At 39.4% G+C, this 20,949-nt stretch overlaps 1 protein-coding gene across 1 annotated transcript in view; it reads right to left on the bottom strand.

The window, feature by feature from the left end:
• ASAP2 (ArfGAP with SH3 domain, ankyrin repeat and PH domain 2) overlaps positions 1-18,326 on the bottom strand; it is a 91,186-nt gene extending 72,860 nt beyond the window's left edge. The window contains exon 1 of the mRNA XM_015816154.1: positions 18,195-18,326. Coding sequence (XP_015671640.1) covers positions 18,195-18,320 — 126 coding nt within the window. The 5' untranslated portion in view covers positions 18,321-18,326. The remainder of the gene's footprint in view (positions 1-18,194) is intronic.
• Positions 18,327-20,949: the final 2,623 nt, after the last annotated feature.

The raw sequence follows: 20,949 nt of genomic DNA on the forward strand, positions 1-20,949 counted from the left end.
TGGAGCCAGGCTCGTGTTCCCTCCCGAGCTGCCAGTACCAACCAGGAGGGGCACGGATCCAATAAACATGTGGTTGCATTCAGTCCCCCCAGGATCCTGTCCACGTCCTCGGGAGCCACAGAGTCAAACTCCTCCCATACAACAGTCTCAAGACCTGCCCTTGCCTCCTCCCCCGGGGCCACCCAGTCGGAGTCCAAACTACAGCAGGCCACACATGGTGCGATGGGCGGCAAATAAATTTAATAATAAAAAATAAAAAAATAAATATTTAAAGCTTTTCACTTATCTAACTTTAGAAAAGCTCAAGAGCTTTAGACTGACTATTATCATTGCAAGCAATGGCAACCTAGTGTTAATCAATAATCAATATTAAGAAAATCAAGTTTTTTTTTAAAAAAAATCTCAAACTGCAGTTTTAATCAATCCCAGTACTCAAATTCAAATCTAGTTATGTGCTAACGATATAATACAACCCTATTCACTATGAACTCAGATATATAAGAACAATCATCTTACCTTATTACCCAGTTAGCATCCCATTTTCCCAGAAATGTGGGCATGGAGAAATCTCATTAGAAGAGCATTAAGAAACCATCCATTTACAGTTACATTGGTATCTTGAAAATGCACTGTAACCATAAAAAGTGCATGCACCTTACAAAATGTAATTTTTCAGAGTATTAAAGTTTTTACTATAAATATGGTAGCCCAGAAACAATAATAGGGTAAGACTGAACATGTTCAAAAATGCACCACAAACATTGGGGCCATAAATAGGATGTAAAATAAAAGCCAGACATCCTAAAAACATGAATGTCTCAAAGATGTCTGTCAATCAGAAAGCTCTTCTCCCAGCATTAAGAAACTAGAAGGAAAAAAAAATTCTTAATCAAGGAGCAACGGGATGGAATATATTCAATTACAGGCAGTTCTCGATGTAAGACCATTCATTTAATGACTACTATTTCAGTGGTACTGAAAAAATGACTTAGGGCTGAGCTTTAATACATCCACGTTTTTACATTTCTTAAATGAATACAAATTGATTACACTAGTGAATCACAGGATGGTTCAACTGAAGAAATATAGTTTATTTCTTTGTTGCATCTCTCCTGTCACACAAACCATTACAGGAGAGACCTCGACTTACAACCATTCAAAGTTACAACGGCACTGAAAATAGTGACTTATTGGTTTTTCACGCTTGCGACCACTGCAAAATCCCCATGGTCATGTGATCATAATTTAGGCACTTGGCAAGTGGCATGTAATTTATGACAACTGCATTGTCGTGGGATCATGTGATCCCCATTTGTAACCTCCCTAGCTGGCTTCTGACAGGCAACGTCAATGGGGAAGGCAGATTCGCTTAACGACCGCATGATTCACTTAACTGCAGTGATTCGTTTAACTGTGGCAAAAAAAGGCATAACTCACTTAACAATGGCCTTGCTTAGGAACAGAAAGTTTGGGCTCAATTGTGGTCATAAGTCGAGGATTACCTGTATAACAGTCCTGTTTGCATGATACAAATGAAACTAATACTGTAATTCTTTCCCAGTCAATTTACCCATCTGAACACCGACTGGGCTGGTCCACAATCATATTTCACCATCTCCTCATTTCTAGCCTGCTGTCTTAACATCAAAGTGACTCTCTTTGGTTCTCTGAACAACCACAGTGTTGATTATTCCCTGTCACTTTCCTCAACATTTCTTGCCTTTGTACTGCTTTGCCCTTAGGAGGAGGAGGGGGGGGGGAAACTAAAAATCAATAGCATGACACTGTCAAAATCACTCTGGACAAACTCAAAGGAGATTCAGCTATCTGCACCAATTCTGTCCCTTTCATTGGTTGCATGACACGGGGAGAGACAACCTAAAGAAGCCACAGAGATGGAGTATCTAGATAAGCTTTATTTTTACAGGGACTCTCTTTGACTTCATCTTATGGGTCACTGAAAGACATAGCTGGATATCAGATAATTTACATGCCAGTGGAAGACCAGGTCTGTAGATCCATTCTCTACTAACTGCTATGATGTCAGTTTCTGTGAAATGTTTCAAACAAATCTAGAAAATAATCATTCAGCTACAATAAATCACATAGACTGACATGTGCAGGTGTAGTAGGTTATTTCTTGCTGCCAAATTTAAGTACAACAATACTCCTGTAAGCTGTTCTGGTTAATTAGCCATAATTAGAAGTTACAGTTTCCACAGTAACCTTAGCTCTGACAAAGATGTTTCAGTTATAGTCTGAACAGTTATTCCAATGTAAAAGCTTTGAATTTCAAACTCAATAGTAATAAGCATAACATATAATCCATACAATGTTCATTCCAGACATGAAATTTAGAGTACAGTGTTATTTGCCATTAAATTAAATTAAATTAAATGTCTGGCTATTCAAAAAACCTTATTGTTATTTTGAGTATGACAAATGCAATCCTAATTTGTATGCTTTCTGCGCTACAGCTTTTTTCAACTCCACATTCATAACTCTTATCTATAAAAAATATAGCAGTTCATGGGAAAAAATACCTTCAATTCATAGTCAAGTAATAACTTTATAAGGATTAACAAAAATAACAAAAAAAGCATGCTTTCCCCACACACAGGCAATCATCCACACTTTCTATGTGTTTTCCCTCCCTCATATACAGGAAGTATTTTCTCACCCTATGTGCATGGGTGAGAAGTAGCAAGTTTTTAAAAAAACAATAAAAGCTTTACTTTTTGCAGATTCTCCTGACCCTCTTAGGCTAGTTTATTTGCAATTGCTAGTTTATTTGTAATTTGCTAGGATAGAGGAAGTATTGTAAATACAGTCTAAATTCAAAGTTCAAAGTTACAACTGTTTTGTAGTGACTTACGATCTGTCTTCAAAATTACCACGTATCATGATCCCTCAGTCACATGATCGCAATTTAGGCGCTGGGCAACTGGGGCTGGTTGCAGAAAATGGGGCTCACACGATACAATTGGCATCTTCCCAGCTGTTGTCCAATAAGCAAAGTCAATTGGGGAAGCTGCATTCGCTCATCAACCGTGTGATTCACTTAATGACTGTGGTAAAAATGAATTAAATCAGGTCTGATTATGTGATGAGTCACTTAACCACCAGACTGCTTAGGGACCAAAGTTCTTGTAGTGAAAGCTCACCTGTAAAGCAGAGTACGTCTTCCAGTGTCTGAGAAAGGTTTGTGTCAGGGGTTAGATAACACAAAAGGTTGCTACAACACAGCATGCCAGGCTGAGCTACCCTGGAGAATTGTTCTGATGCCAGGCTGCTCTCAGACAGGATCTTAAATACAAACAGCTCTCAGCTTCTTGATGAGGCTGAACACAGCTAGAATTGATGTATTCTGACAGGCAGCACCAGCCTGCTCCCAAATAGCTTTGCCTGCACCAGATGATTCTTTGAGCAGGTCCACTTCCTTCTCCCTCCCTGCTGACTTTTCACATGGCAATAATAGTATTCTTGTGAACTAAATGAATGAATGTTCTCACTCACAAGGGACAAGAACAAGTGGATCCTAATTCTTACTAGGAGGAGATAGTATCTACTAGCGCAGGGGTACCCAACCCCCCGGTCCGTGGACCGACACTGTCAGCAAGCGGGCCGACATGTCAGCAAGCGGGCCGCACATACAAGCAAAGCTCCATCCTCAGGATGTAAACAGCATTCAAAACCACACCCCCTCTAGTCTGCGGAAAAACCTTTCTTCATGGCACCAATCCCTGGTGCCCAAAAGATTGGGGACCTCTGTCCTAGGGCAACGATGGTGAACCTTTTGGGCTTGGCATGACAAATATTTGGAATACACCTAAACTGAACCGGCTGATGTACCACTTACCCTACCCACAAAACAAAAGAGAAAAAAAAATCTTTAGATATTATCTTTTAAAAAATGCAACCTGATCATGTGTGGCACTGTGTATTATATAAACAAATCAAATAATTACAAAAATGAAATAGAAGCAAAACAAACTCATTTGCAGAGGGTCTGGAGACCATGCGACAGCATAAGTGTTTGGAGGTTGTGCAAGACTATACCACATTCTCATGCACCTTCTGCAGGCCCCCAAAATCACTCAAAAGCAGCCATGCTTTTGAAAATAGTTTTTGTCATGTATTGGTGAACACTAACATGTTCCCCTATATGTCAGGCATGTCATCTTTGGCACACGTGTCATAGGTTTGCCAGCACTGTCTTAGGATCTTAATTCTATGTCTGATTTCCTTGGTCCTTCTCCTATGAAGAATATTCTTCAGTCACAGACCTGATTCTGCTTCTCAGCAATTAGTGTTGAAATTCCACATACAGACAAGTATAAATCAACTATAGCCTGCTAGTCAAGACACACTGCTCCCTATGTGAGCAAGGTTTCAATAGTAACAGCTCTAAGCATCTAGGACAGATCTGTCAACAACTGTCCACATATATTCTTTCTGGTCATCAATCTACATCCTTCGTGTTTCACCAATTGCCTGCTTTCTTCCACCAAGTAGCAATGACATCTGAAATCTTGTACAGTGTAAGATTAAGGCATCAAAATCCAACCCTTCACTGCTATTCTGAGTTTAAGGGAAAGCAAGGTGACTATATTGCTCAACTTGACTATTAAAGAGTCTTTTTTGCTTCAAAATGTGCAGATGTTCTCACTCTAAATAAGCAGAAAATGGGAAGTTGTTAGGTAGGGAATGCTGTGTATGTAAATGGTAGGGTTGCACTTCGTTTCTAGATACTTTTCAAGTCAAGAATATCTTCACCGGTGGCTTTATACGTTTTAATAAGATTTGTACAGTATAAAAAAAGCAAATCAACTGAAATTTACAAAAAAACATTGTTTACAATCACTTTAATGTAGGAACCTGACAGAAATTTATTTTATTTCCTTGGTTTAGCAAAATGGATTTGTAGGGGGAAATGTTTTAAGTAGTCAAATAGACACCTCTTTAAAAAAGTATAAAAGTTAATTTTACTTGCAGCATGTCTTAAAATGAGAGCAAAGTCTAACAGAAGAAAGGGGGACTAGCTGTATAACTATTTTGTCACATAATAGATTAAGACTGTCTTCTGATTCAGAATCTGTGGTCAGCTGAAAAACAACAGAGATAACCCACTAAGTTAGTTATCGGATGACTTAATTTGTTGCTCCAAAACCTACATCTGACCCAGTAACAGGAAAATATGCTTCGTATTTTTTCATTTTTTTTCCTTGAACAATAAGTGACCAATTAACAAATCTTTCTCTTACAAGAGTCTGGGTTTTGTTTTAGGTCCCATACATAAAAAGATTTCTGAAGGAAATCTTCTAAAACATTTCTTTATATCATGATTGACAAAAGCAGCAAGGGTTGAATGATCTTATCCTAACATTGCCAGTTTGTAGTAGGGGTTGAGGTGCTGGTGCTAGATAATTGAGAGACTGTGAGTTGTAAATCTTCCCTTTGGAGTGAAAAATGGCTGGGTGACTTTAAGTCAGTCACTTTTCTTAGCCCCACCTACTCACAGCATTGTTGTTGTAGGGAAAATGAGAAGGAGCATTACATATGCGGCCTGGAACTGTACAAAAAAAAGAGTAAGATATGAAGCTAATAATGAATTAAATAAATACATGTTCCTAAAGAAGGCTGCCATCTCTTGCTTCCATTAGACATAATTTAGAATTATGGTCTAGATTACCATAACATAAGTCATCTTGCAATGTGTTTTAACATGATTTACTGATTTATTGTAACTATGACTTATTGAGCAAATCAGACTAGCTTGATTCATATATAAACTGAAATCAGAGGTACACATTGAAGGACTCAATCTCTTCTATAGGACAAGAATTCATGAGTGAACCAAGTCCAAAAGAATTCAGTCATTTGTGTGTGTTTGTGTTGAATGTCATATTTAAGGGAAAAACTGATGCTTTAAGCCTGCAACTGACTAACAACTAACACAGCAAAACTGGGTCTACTTGGGAACCTAGACCTTACCTCTGGAATGTACAAAGCTGAGTGCAACTCTTAAAGACAATAACAGTTGTGCATTCCATAAACAATAGTTTATAAACTATAGTCAATAGCTTCATATGTCATGCAAAATCAAAATAAATTACATTACAGTAGTGTTAGCCCAATATGTGAACCCAAGATTTCAGTATCTCAGAAAGGACAATACTCAAACTAAGGTTTTGATTTTGAGAATTTAACAAAGAAAGCAAGCCTTTTACTCTTTCTAGAACAGACATAGTCTGATTTTACAATCTTTATTTTCCTGAAGGAGTCAATCTTTACATATATCAAGATATCTCACTCAGACCATACCATTCGTCTATCTTCCTGGTGCAACTGGCAATTATATTTTAAAAAAAAGAGAACAGTTACACAAATGTGCAAACTTTTCTATGCCCAAGCCATTCTATATGCTGCAACACCTGCATTTGGAAGATCCATGGCTGAACTGAAACATATGTATTTTGGATTTTGGGGTATGTGCATGGAATGAAATATGGCGCAGACCAAAGTACATTTGTTCTAAGCACAATTAATGGGGCAAGAGAAGGAAATCAGCTCATTGGCAGCTGAGAGGAGGGAGAGAAGGGAAAGGATTGGAAAGATTCCGGCAGTAGAATCCCAGTCTGGTCTGATAGATGATGTCCGACTGGAAGGGCACTGTCACCATCACAGAAAGGAAAAGTTGCAAAGGCTAGTATGATGTGAGGACAGAGAGAAAAGAGAAAGTGCTAGGAAGAACAGGCTGGGAGCAAGTGGCCTGCTGGAATAAGCCACACTGGGACATTGGTAGTTAAGAGAAGGAAGGCTTGGGGACAAACATGGGGGAGGTGGGAATATTGCATTAAGAGATAATAGGCCAGTGGTGGCAAACCTATGGCACGGGTGCCAGAGGCGGCACTCGGAGCCCTCTCTCTGGGTACACGTGCCATTGCCCCAGACTTGCCTCCCCCCGTGACCCCCTCTTCACCAGTAGCCCCCGAGCGTGGCCCACGCGGAGCAGTGCAGCCAAGGACATGGCAGCCAGGCAGCATAGACAAGACTCTACCCTCATGCCCCATCGTGCATAGTTGATGCTGCGGGGTGTGGGGAGAGGGCGTGGCTGCCATGGCGCTGCTGGGCGATCTACGGTGGCCCTGGAGGGATGAGTGGCCCTGTGGGCAGGTGGGGTGGGGGGCGGAGCAGGGGCGGGGCAGGGGTGGAGCGGGGCAGAGCCAGTTTTTGGGCACTCGGTCTCTAAAAGGTTCGCCATCACTGTAATAGGCAATGACTACTAATCTTCCCTGGCTCAGGAATTCTGGGAGTTGAAGTCCACGAGTCATAAAAGAGCCAAGGTTGCCTACCCGATCTAGATAAATAGAAGCCATAACAGACCAATCCACACACAGCTGAACCACACTGTGTGCATCATATTGAATACAATAAGATCTACCCCAACTTTCTGATTACCAGATTTTAGTCATATTCCTCCAGCCCATCTACCAAATGCTCTACTCCGAGAGTATAAGAAAATAATTAGTAATATTCACCTGCCAATATCTCTGATGCTATAAATAGGCTTTGCTCCAGACATCCACCTATTGGGACAGCCACAAACTTGCTGGATAACAACTGCAATCTGCTTGAGCCCTCTACTGCTTCTCCAGAGTGTTACATGGCGGGTGCGCTAGACTCCTCCATAAATGGGGAAAGGTATCCTCTTTGGGATGTAGCTGTGGTGCTCCAAAGCAGACAGTGCAACATATTGTGGAACTCTTAAGTCAGGGCTTTTCAACCTTTTTACCCATTGTACCACTTTTAGGATATGGCAATATCAGAGTACCACCAGTTGCCTAGCAAGGTGTCAAAAACTTGATGATCAAAAAAAAAAAAGGAAAAAGCATCTGAATGTAAATCACAAGACCCTGAAGATGGTGCAACATTCCAGCTGATTGGCGCTTCTTCTGGGCTCGGCAGAAGGGCCAGGATCAGCGCAGAGCTCCAGTTGGAGCCTGGCGCTGATCCTGGCACTTCCACTGAGCCCTGACAGCCCTGCAGCTCCAGCCATCTCTCGCTCAGGCTTGTGCGGTGCTGCCACCGGTTCAACTCATTCCCCTCCCCTGCTACCACTTTTCTAGGAGGGTCGCGTACCACCTGCCAGGTGCCAACGTGCCACAGGTGGTACCCGTACCACTGGTTGAAAAGCCTTGCTCTATGTGCATACCAAGGAAACCCCAGTGAGTTTCTGAATGCAACTCCATTATATATTGACTATATAAATGGTCTATGAATTTGTAAATAGTTTCCTATTTGTTCATTGAGAATGTAATTGTGATGTGCTTTTTTACATTTTTGCCATATGTTAAATAAATTTCTCAAACCTACTCACAACACTATCAAAAAAATGTCTACCATATTCAGCATCTTGGATAATCTTTTTTATTTATTTAGGTTTACATAGCCCCCCCAAGTCAAATAATTGTGACTCAAGGTAGTATATATCAAATAAAAACCAGTACAAAAAACAATAATTATAGGTAACCAGAAGACAAAAAAAATTAAAATCCACACCCAACATATAAAACAACATATTTCTGAGGTCAGCCAGACATGGAATCCCAGAAATGAGCTCATCTACTGTCTTGGTCCAGTATCTGGGGGGAAAAGCAGGATTTCAACACTTTCTAGAAGGCCAATAGGTTTTCCTTTTATCCTCTGAATCTTTCATCAGAAACAATCCAATAAATCACGATTTTAGATTTATATCATTCCTTTGTTGCAAATAAACCAAGTATTTGAAACAGACCCTCCTTTTAAGTAGGTGTTCCCCAGTTACTATTCTAATTCATTCTTGGAATTGTTCAATCACTTTTTCTGAATTTTCCCATCATTTCACCTTACAGAGTATTTTCCACATTAGATTGCATTCCCCTAACATTCATCACCGATTCTTCCATTATCACTATTCACTGGAGTGTGATATGCTATTATTACTAACCTGTAGATTTGCTTTTTTAATATAATTTTATTAAAGAAGTTTTCAACAGAATAAAATCGTACAGATTTTGAATTTCAGAGAAGAATAAGGAAAGGTAATTTTAAAAAGAAAAAAAAAGAAAAAAACTAATAAAGAAGTGGCTTCCGATCATCTTAACAGCAGTTATAAGAGCATTTATATTTTACCCTCTTCCTTCTTTCCATAATCTACCCTTTCTAATCATCAAATCCATAATTCACCAGTTCACTTCTTTTTTCAGCAAAAAAACTCCATAAGGGGTTTCCAGTCACTAATAAAGGTAATTGTTGATCTTTCTTTAAGCCAACAAGTTAATTTTGCCATCTCTGCTAATTCCATCATTTTCACCAATCATTCCTCCATTGTGGATATTTCAGAATCTTTTCATTTTTGTATATATGGTAGTCTTGCAGCAGTAAACTAATATGTGGGATTCTATTTTCATACAAGTAACTATCTATAGATGGTCCTTGACTTACAACCTCAATTGAGCCTCAAATTTCCATTGCTAAGGAAGACAGCTGTTAAGTGAGCTTTGCTCCATTTTATGATCTGTCTTATCATAGTTGTTAAGTAAATCACTGCAGTTGTTAAGTTAGTAACATGATTGCTCAGAGAATCTGGCTTCTCCATTGACTTTGTCTGTCAGAAGGTTGCAAAAGACAATCACATGACCCTGGGACACTGCAGCCGTCATAAATACATGCCAGTTGCCAAGCATCTGAACTTTGACCATGTGATCATGGAAATGCTGAAATGGTCATAAGTGTAAAAACCAGTCATGAGTCACTTTTTTCAGTCTCGTAACTTTAATGGTTACTAAGTGAATGGCTCTAAATTGAGGACTACGTGTATATGATACTAAGTCGTATTTCTGATATTCATTTTAGCTGTTTCATTCTTAATTCAACAATAGTTAAATTTCCGGAATTGCTCCAATATTGGTCTACAATCTACTCATTATAAAACCATAATGAAGTCATCAATTCACCTCAATAAGATCAGACCTCCATCATTCCAATCTATTGTTTCCTTTCCCTTAGTTTGACAGACATTCAACAAACTATTATTATTTCATTCATTGTTATATTATTTTCCATTCACTCTTCTTACATTCCAAATAGAAATCTCCTATTTGACGTACACATGTCCTCCACTGACCATCATAGCCCTGATTAACTGAGGTTTTTAATAAGGATACAATTTTATCTTGGTCAAAGGAGAAATGAATGAAACATTTTTGCTGCTGGACAATTATATTCCATTTTTCAAAGAAGTCAATCTCATATAAATTAAAAGAGGTTTGAAAACTCTAATTGGAGTGGTCTTTTGCGTACTGTGAATCTTCTTTTCCACAGAACAAAACTGTATCAAATAACAGTTTGGCAGTATTCGATATTGTAATTCAGGAAGGAGGCCCAAAAGACTGATCTACACATTGTAATGAAATTTTCAATCTTCTGCTTTTGTTCAAATAATAATCTTATCTGATTGATAGGGATTAAAATGATTAGTGAATGTATGTTGTTTGTTAAATGAGTTTCTTCAAAACAGATTTCACTAGTACTATTCAAAGAAAACGAAACAAAAATAATAATTAAAAAAAACCTATCCAATAGTTTTAATGCAAAACGAATCACAGCAAATATCACATAATAAAGTTATTCTGCTTTCTCACTTCCATAGTCTTATGTTCTAATTTTGGGGGAGGAGAGGTTGCTATAATTCAGATATGAATACTAAAGATTCAGCTGTAAGAATTGGCATTAAAGAAATATGACTGCTTAGAACAGTGGTGGCGAACCTATGGCACGCGTGCCAGAGGCGGCACTCAGAGCCCTCTCTGTGGGCACGTGCACCCTCGCCCAAGCCCACCTCCCCCCGCAGCCCCCTCCTCACCAGCAGCCCCCCCAGAGGAGTCACCCCCGGGTGCAGCCCGGGCGGAGCAGCGCAGCCAAGGACAAGATTCTGCCCTCATGCCCCGTCGCACAGAGATGATGCTGCAGGGTACAGGCGGAGGGTGTGGTCGCCATGGCACTGCAGAGCCGCCTGGGCGATCTGTTGCGGCAGGCCAGGGAGGTGGTGGGTGGCCCTGTGGGCAGGCAGAGTGGGAGCAGAGCAGGGGGCAGAGCGGTGGCGAGTGGGGGGGTGAGGCGGTTTTGGGGCACTCAGTCTCTAAAAGGTTCGCCATCACTGGCTTAGAAGAAGAATTATAACATTTGCACTAATGCCCTTGGCATCAGTAGAAATTTTTAGGAAATCTTTTTGTTATTTATTAATTATGATTTGTATCCTGACCCTCATAAATTACCAAAAAATACAGTTTTCAACTACAAGTACTCCTCAACTTACAACCGGTTGCTTAGCTACCTTTCCAAGTTACAACTGACTGCCCTCCAAGAGACTTACAACCTGGTTTTGAAGTTCTAACATTGCCCAACCCCCAAGACCACCACATTCGCCTAATGACAACCACAGAAAAAGGTCATATAATTGGGTCTGGTCTGATTACATGGTGATGACCAACACTGTTGTTTAATAATGACATCGTATCAAATAAGTAGAAGCAAATCCTATCTACCTTGTTTTGCTGTTATTAATAGCATCCTAGTAAATCTCTTCACATTAGCCAATGGGTCAGTGATAGAGCACAAGGCTCTGCTCTCAATGAGTCTGTTATGACATTCATTCTGAACAGTTTGCAAGGACGTATAGCTCACAATCAACTGAAGTGACTATTTATTTGTTTGTTTGTTTGTTTTCAAATGTAGTGCTAGCTAGGATTTTTAAACCAGAGTTTGTTGAACAAGATATCAGTCTAGTTTGCCCATGCCACACTGGTTGACTGGTTGGTTTGCAATGTGTGAGCCATTCACAGTAACAGAAGTGGGATGCAAACCTACAGAAATAGCTTCATTTTCAAAGTGAATTGGGCTGTGAAGGAGAACCTTTTTAAATGTAAAAACAGCATCTTGATCACCCATCTGTTTTGGAAAACTATCAATATACTAAAAATATTTATGAATATGTCAGTTGTGTTTAAAGTCAGCATGAAATTGACTTTTGAATATAATTTACTATAGTTTATTGTGAACAGACTTCTACGCAAAGCCACAGATGAAACTGCAAGCCTGCCATGCACATACACACACATACACACAGCTACTAAAACGGTAGTCTAAATTGTTCATGTTATACCACTGCTACATACAATTCCTAGCAATTAAATAACTAACATTAAACTTGTCCCAAAATTAAGTAAGTTAATATAACTGATTCAGAAGAACTTGTATCAAAAGAAAATAATCCTGAATCGTAAGCCTTAAAAAAAAGAAAAGCATTAGAAGCAAATTCCTATATATAAATTCTGTCCTATAATACTAGCCTGGTTTCTGTCATTCCAAAATAATTTGTTTAAGCTAAAGTTTTCCAAGGAATCTAGAAACTATCTAGAGAAATCTGGAGTATGTAAGAGCTGCACTGAGGAAAGAAAATTGGAATATTTTGTTATATGAGTAAAAAAAATCTATTCACGATAGTTGCGACTATGTCAACCATCAAAAATCAAGAGGCGTCAAGATTTTTTGGCTGAAAAATGATTAGGTCTTGCTATTTTACAGATTGCCTCAGAGCAAAACAGATTGTTGTATTTTTTTTCCTTTTATACAACGACTAACACTACTTGGAAACAACACCAGTTCCCCAAATTTTAATAGAACACTGCACTGTTGCACTCTTGCCCTTTTAATATGCTAAATATAAATACTAAAATATATCTCTTCAGTCATCAGCATTAATAGAAAGTCCAATCAACAGTAGCTTAAGAATTTTCACATTATTTCTGTTCTACCCATTGTGGCTCAGAGAAAACATAACCATATTTAAAATCATTTCTATTTTCTCTATCCTGGTACCCTCTAAATGTGATCACACAGTACAGCCAGCATTGGCATTACGAATTATGGTACACAGTGGATTATGGAGGTGACAGTCCCAGAGAGATTACATAATTGTTTCCACAAATGTTATGAGCAGGATGTATTTCTCCTGAAAGGAAGTAAGAATAAAATACTAATATATTCAATTTTAAAAGTACATTTAAGCAAAAAAACAAAATGTTGAAATATTTATAGCTTTCAAAGACAGTATGTGATTTATTTATATTTATACTTATTTTATTACACTATTCTGTAATTATTTCTATTTGGTATAACCTCAAATAATTTTACTTCTGAACTGTGTAACTTTGTAATGATTCATAAAAATATAGCTTAAATGTTTCACAAACAACAAAAATATCATTACTTTTATGGAATTGATCGCTATTAGAGGTTACTTTCTAGTCCTATTTTGAGATGATCCTTCAAAAATAATACTTGTGTTTACCTATTTATTTATTCTGCTGATGCTAATGTGCTATTCCAATCCAGCAAGACTCAAATTAGATTATTTAAGTTTTCTACTTGTACTTCCAGATATCAATTAGCCATTCACTTAAAAAAAAAAAATCAGATTTCCCACTACCTACCACTAGTAAAATTGAGAGAAAATATTCTGATTAACCAACTCTACTGCTTTATAATTATACAGTATCACATTTGTAAAATCCCAACACACAAAATTCAGAAATCATATTTGTAAAAGAATGTTGCAAATTAAACAGAATGGATTAGTGTTATAACAACTTCTCTCTGTCTGGGTAACTTGATCAACAGGTTTTTCATTTGCATGCAGCATAATCTTAACTGAACACCACCTCATCTAGGATCAGAAAGGAATCCCCTCCAGGACAAATGTATTCTTACTGCTGCAAAATATGCTCTAATGGTTTAGGTTTGATGTACTAACTTTATTATCTGAAATAGAGAAAACTCCTGTTTTATTTTTTTTCATTATACTTTTTATAATGAAGTGAGACAATGAAAAATGTTTCATAAAGACATTTTACTTTTCAATTCAACAAATTATGTACCGTAGGATTTCTGCTAAATGTAGTTACTCCATAAATATATTTAAGAAGTTGTTCTTAAATTAGAAATTGTTTCTTAGAGCAAGTAAAAAAAATCATTTTCAAGCAATTTTAGAGCCATTCCAAATTTGAAACAGACTAAGCTCAAAATGGGACAATTTTGAACATAAAACACTCCTAGAATCATTGAACACTCTAGTCTACACACATTAAAAAGTTGTTTTTCACTTGAACTGGAATGCTTAATATGCAAATAATTTATAATACAAAGGATTTTCCATACCTCTTCCATACAACAAGTTCAAAATTTAATAAATTCAATGAAATCTTACGATCAATTTATATGAAAGATAATACTACTATTAAAGCAACAGGTTTTTACTATTTTTATTTACTTTTATTCATCAAATTTATAAGGCCGCCGTTTGCATGTTTTTATAATGCTAACATGTAAATACTAATAATACTAAATTTTTAGTCAAATTATTTCTTTGTGCAAGCAGATCATAAGAGTCGCTTAATCATAGAATGGCGCCTGAAGCAATTTTAGAAAGGAAACAAAAACATGTTTTTAATCGTCTCAAATTATTAACACTGAAGCAGTTAAAATAGGAGATCAAATTCCATTCGATAGAGTTCATCAGCGTTCAATAGAGACAATAAATCTTTTGGACCATCACAATGAACTCTCCTCTGAATTATCCCACTTGAAAAAATAGATCTTCAGTCATCAGACATATTACCTAAAGTTCCTATTATTTCAGTGACTCATATAGTGCAGTCTAATTACTATTTTAAATAAAGTTTGTGGAGATAGTCTGGCAGGCAAGTCCTTGTTGTGCACAGCACAATACACAAACAAGCATCATGAAGAACCAGGTTCAGATAATAGACTACCACTTCCTTTTCACAATTGGGAGAATGATATCCATGTCTGATGACATCTCCACAGACATTGTTAAAAGAGGATTAACACTGTAAATGCTGCAAATAGTAATATGTATCATAGAAAGATGGGGGGGGAGAATCAACTACTTTTAAAATAATAACAATATACATACTTGATTTTGAACGTAAACAGTTTTTAAATGAAGCCATTTCAGAACACTGGCCTTCACTGTAAAAAAAGCAATACTAGCAGATACCGCCATACCAATTTATGAAATTTAGCATACTCTGAATAACTCTTAGAGAGCAATTCTTAGCAGATTACTGGAATATTGATAGTATTATCACCTTCCATTATTATGTCAAAGATAATCAATGTATAACAATTATTTTTCTCTATCAAGTATCCAAAATCAAAAGATTTTAGGTAAGAAACACTGCCCTGCTTTGAAATCCAGTTTCAGCACTATGTTTGATTGCAAAAAACAGCTGATAAAGTATCAAGTATATTTCAAAATTTTTGCTTGTTTTCTTGCTCGTTTAAATGATCTGCTTTCTCATTTATAATTACAAATAGTTATTTGCATTTTTAAGCTATCACAACCACATTAAGCATTCACATTTATCTCACCAGAACTGAGAATGACGCTCATTCACAAATCAGGTTGCCCCGGTGTTTGACTCACAAGATTAAAAAAAGAAATCCCATGATTGAAGTGGTAATTCAAAAGCATTTCTTCTCTACTTCTTAATGTTTTCGTCCTTTATTGTTTAAGCCATGAAGAAGCTATTGCTGGTAAAGGTGTGAAAGTTAATCCAATCATAAGATTCCCTATAAGCATCACTCCTGTATTGCCAATTTTAGACAGTACTTTAGAAAATTTACCTTAAACTTTCATTGCACACATAGGAGCATTTTGCAGAAATATAACTTTGTCACGTGTTAAAGAATGATAGGCAGATATAGCACTTCTAAAAAAATAAGCATAAATTCTATAAACTTTTAAAATTAAAGCACTATTGTTCTGTGAAAAATTCAAAATACAGGAAATGCTACTGAATCACATAAGAGTTATTTATGGAACTGATACACGAAAAGATTCTGTCATAAGTATAAAAGTCCATTTAAAAATTATCTTTGGATGTCCTCCAACACTGTGCTTCAATGTTCACCAGAAAACTTCCATGGATTCAGAAGAAATAGCACGCTTGTTTATAAAGGCTCAAGCAGGAAATGAACTACACAGTACGTTGCCCACTCCAAATATTTCTTCCATCATATATCTATTCACTTTCAATCAGCCAACCTGAGAGAGAGAGGTAATGGATATATCTGCAGGGAAAGGTGGAACTTCCAAATACCATGTTGCTAACTCTCATTTCACAGCACATCTACTTAAATGACTATATAGACCTATGCATGTCTTCTTAAAAATAACTTTCACTGTATTCCATGCCGATTTTATGTAAGACAAATTTCCAGTGTTTAACCGTGCAGCCTCAGAGATTGAAAACTCATGCTAATTTTTAAATGGTAGAGGCAAACTTTTCTTAAAGACTGCTTTGTATTTCTTAAGATCTTAACAACCTGCACACTGAAAAAAGTTGAACAAATTAGGGTACCATAGTTGAAGAAGTAAACAGTAATTCTACAAATATAATATGCACAAACTAGCTTGTTTTAAAATGCCAGGCACAAGCATATGAGCCCACCATAACAAATTATACATCAATTTACAATATAATGAATACAGATGAAGCAAGTCTGAAGAGACCAGTATTCAGTTTAAAAATGTAAAACAACTTACTTTATTTATATCAAAGAGGTACAACTATTGTCAAAAATATTTGGATAAGTTTTAAAATTCAGAGGGGGAAGACAGTATTGTGTTAATCCAAGCAGTAAAGGAAAAACTTGCAACCTACATAAAATGTTGAAAACAAACTTTTTTTTTTAATCCTGACACAGGCTCATAAAGAATTTCCCAACTAAGATTTAACATTTTCTATCCTGTTATCAGAGCAGATGCATTTTTGGGGAGGGCTGGTGTGAACAAAAGCAGCGTCCTAAATCAAATCCCTTTTGCCTTTTAAAAACACCAAGCCTGCAATATCCACTTTTCTTTTGTCTTAAGACTTAAAACCAAGATCCACGGGTCTCCCAACTTACTAAAATGGGAATGGTGTAAATGTTGTGATGTCAGCAAAAGAGACGCCTGAAAGAACAGTTGCTGCTTTGGTTTAAAAAAAAAAAAAAAAAAGCCCCAAAACTGATGTTAGTGGTCAGGGATTCAGGCCCTTTGTTTAGAAATAGATGCCTTTCCATTCCCTGAAGGAAGGATGCCACTCAAAGATAAGAGAGAGGAATCCACACAGAATGCAACCCAGAGAGAGCCCCTACAATGTGGCAACATTTAACTTTACATTTTGCTTTACGCGTGTGCTCAAAAATAAGCCCCCCCTTCGGTTCAGCGAGGTTCCCCCCCTACAAGATCGAGACACGGCATGGTGGCTCCTGGAGCACCCCGTTTAAAAAAAAGTATATCCTGCCGCAGAACTCCTCAATCTCACAATGGTGGTCCCTCTATCCAGAACACAAGAACTACACCGAAGAAAGGAAAGTAACTACGGACTAGTAGTTGTTTCGTCAGCGGCTCTTCCCGCCCTCTCCCGCAGAGAAGCTGCAATCTATCAGGAACAGTTAAGGTGCCTCCGATAGCTTTGCGTCTCTCTCTCTTTCCCCCCCCCCCTCCATGTATCCCCCGCTGGTTACAGAAGACAGGTTGAAATGGTGGGTGGGGGGGAAAGATGTGCAAATACAGGTGTTTCCACACCGCCCCCTCCCTGAAAGGCCGAGGGGAAGCCCAGCCATTGTGGCAAAGAGTCTATTTAGCCGGGATTGGAGCAGCGGCATTAGCAACACTGAGACGAATGTTGCTGAGAGGAAAGGAGCGCCAGAGAGAGGGATTCCGCACCACCCCAAAAAAATAAAAATAAAATAAACCCCAAAAGGCGGGCAAAAGCAGGAGCATAAGAAAGCCGCGCGAAGCTTCTTCCCAGCCGGGCACAATCCCCCCCAATGCTGCAAGGGGACTGAGCTGGGCACGAAGCCCCCTTTGTGCCAGAAAGACGCAAGTCGGAAGAGAAGGAAGGGAAACCCGGGCACGGCTCGAGGCTCCGCTCCTCCATCTTCCAGCCAGCTTCCACCCTGACCCACACAGACGAGCCCGGAGCTGCCACTGGCGGGCAAGCGAGCCGCCTTTTGCAGGCCAGGCGGAGGGGCAGGGCTGGGCTCGGCTGCCGCCGCCGCCGCTCGCGACTCCCGCTCACCTCCTCGATGGCCGTCACGGTGTTCCGGCACTGAACCATCCGGGTGGTGAAGTTGGAGGCGGTGGGCGACTTGTAATCCTCATTGGTCTCGGACACGAATTCCGACACGGAGATCTGGTCTGGCATGGCGGGGAAGGGAGGGAAGGAAGGAAGGAAAGGGAAGAGTAAGGAGAGCGGCGGGGCGGCTCCAGGAGAGGAGGGGACGGGGAAAAGAGATTGGAAAGGCGGCGAGCGAGAGGCAGGCAGGCAAGGCAAGGCGAGGCAAGGGGGGGGGAGCCTCCCCGCCTTACATCGTTCAACAAACCGCCGCTGCTGCAGGGCTTTCTCCTTGCAAGCTAAGCAGCTCGGAAGCGTTAAGGAGCTATTATTGTGACCGACGCGCAGATACACCCAGGCAGGCACGGACACACACACACAAACACACACGGAAATGCCCTAGTTTTGGGAAGGGAAGGGAGACCGAGCGAGCCACGCCGCCCTGCCTTCTAATCACGCACACGCGGGGGAGGGGGGGTAAAGCCACACCAGTACTCCTCCCACTATCACGCACTGGGGGAGAACCCAACGCAGCGCCCGCCCCTCCGAAGGCCAGAGCAGGTTGTTGCGCCCTGATAGGAACCAGGCGAGGAGGTGGAAAGACCCCCGGGGGGGGGGATTGATTGGGGAAGGGTATCTGCACTCCCGGGCCCTGGTACTCTGGCAATGCTGTGGCTCTGCCCCCTTTCATTTTCAAATACCGTCTTGCAAGCTAGGGAAAGTTGGAAAGGAAAGCCCCTAGAGATAGCTAAACTGGAGCCTGGGTGTGTGCGTGGGGGTCTCACCTGTACTTCAAGCAGGTGCTCCTAAATGTTTTGTGCTCTTAAGTGTTTTGTACTAACTAGGGGGACAATGGTAGTGGTACTGTGGTATTTGAGAGGTTGCCACAAAGGAAGGGCTCAACTTATTTTCCAAAGCACCAGAGGGCAGGACAAGAAACGATGGAGACTAATCAAGGAGAAAAGCAACCTGGAATTAAGGATAAACCAGCGGAACAGCTTGCCTCCAGAAGTTGTGTGTGCTTCAACACTGGAGGTTTTCAAAAATAGGCTGGACGGCCATTTGTCTGAAATAATATAGGGTCATCTGCTTGAGCAGGAGGTTGGACTAGAACAGTGATGGCGAACCTTTTAGAGACCGAGTGCCCAAACTGCAACCCAAAACCCACTTATGCATCATCGAGTGCCGGGTGGGTGTGGCCCATTGGCTGGATGTGGCCCATTGGCTGGGTGTGGCCAATTGGGTGGGCGTGGCCCACTGGGTGTGCGTTGCTGGGGTGGTAACGGCCAACTGGGTGGGACTAAAAAGTTCAATCAATCAATTCCAACTTTGCAAAATCTTTTTTTTCCCCGCAAGAAGTTGAAATTGACTGATTGAACCTTTTTTTTTTTTTTTTGCACATGGCGGCGGAGGCCTAAAGCGAAAAGGGTTTTATAAAACCCAGCTGAAGGCCTAGGACTGGGGCGACGGTGCGCATGCCCCCAGAGGGCTCTGAGTGCCGCCTCTGGCACCCGTGCCATAGGTTCGCCACCACTGGACTAGAAGATCTCAAAGGCCCTTCCAGCTCTATTCTGATTGTATAGCTAGTAGGGTCTACTCCTTTGTAAGTAAGTCTGGCTCCCCCCTGAGGGTGGGCTCGACTATGTACTTTCAGTTTCTTGCAAGTGTGAGTTTTCACCTTTACTGAAACCACACTCTGTTTGGATTTTTCTGAGGAGTCTGTTCACACAGTCCTGAATCACAAACTACATTAGTCAGTCACAAGCTTTGGTGTGAATCCAATCTGTATGATTAATAGCATAGTGTGTCATCAGGTTAATTTCCAAATTGTGGGTGTGTTGTGTGAACATAACCGGTTACTAGTCAAGTACAAATGAATTATGTACATAAGTGTGTGAATAACTCTGTAAATGGCATCTTATATTTTGCCATGGTTTTGAAAACAGGAATAAACAATGCCATGAAAATAATTAATGTCTGCACAAGATCTTGATGGAAGAATGAAATTATTGGAATAAAGACTTTTAAATGATGTGCTAAATATATTGAAATTATATTCATAGTAATTTATTCACTCATGCCATTTAATAATCATTTTACATTGCCATCAATAAGTGATGAATACAGCAGGACAACTAACAAGAAAAATATTTTGTACAGTAATACTGTGTTGGTAGGCAGCCAGTTTGGCAGAAGCCATCTAGTGTACAGGTAACTTCCCCATCCATTTCCAAAGTAAAGCATTCTCGATCCATGGGAAAAGGTGTATAATCCTTTGGAAGTGAAACCAGTGATGAGATGGGAATACACTCTAAAAAATATGTAGAGCTAGACAAATCCTGTATTGACTTAATTCTAATGAATGCTAACATAGAAGAAAGCAGTTACGGTAATATTGCTCCCAGTATATGTAATTAAGTTCTCCTTCTGTCATTCAAATGTTGCTGTTTAATAATAGTACTTGCAGGGAGAGTGAAGGTGACAGCAGAATCTAACACCTTGAGACCATTAATTTAGTAAAAGAAAGTAAGAGAATGTTGGCAGCATTTTCCAAAGAATTAGCAAGGCAGGAATTATTTTCCTTTGAAAGCAGGAAAGGATCTTATATTGTTTCACTGTGTCATATAAATCCAGAATGTTGAGAAAAACATGGTTACTAGTGAATAAATACCTCATGAAAACAGCCAATGGTGAACGGGCCTGTACAGATATTCTGTTT

This window comes from Protobothrops mucrosquamatus, unplaced genomic scaffold (assembly GCF_001527695.2).
Source record: "Protobothrops mucrosquamatus isolate PMUCROS unplaced genomic scaffold, P.Mucros_1.0 scaffold404, whole genome shotgun sequence".
Classification (NCBI taxonomy): Eukaryota; Metazoa; Chordata; class Lepidosauria; order Squamata; family Viperidae; genus Protobothrops; species Protobothrops mucrosquamatus.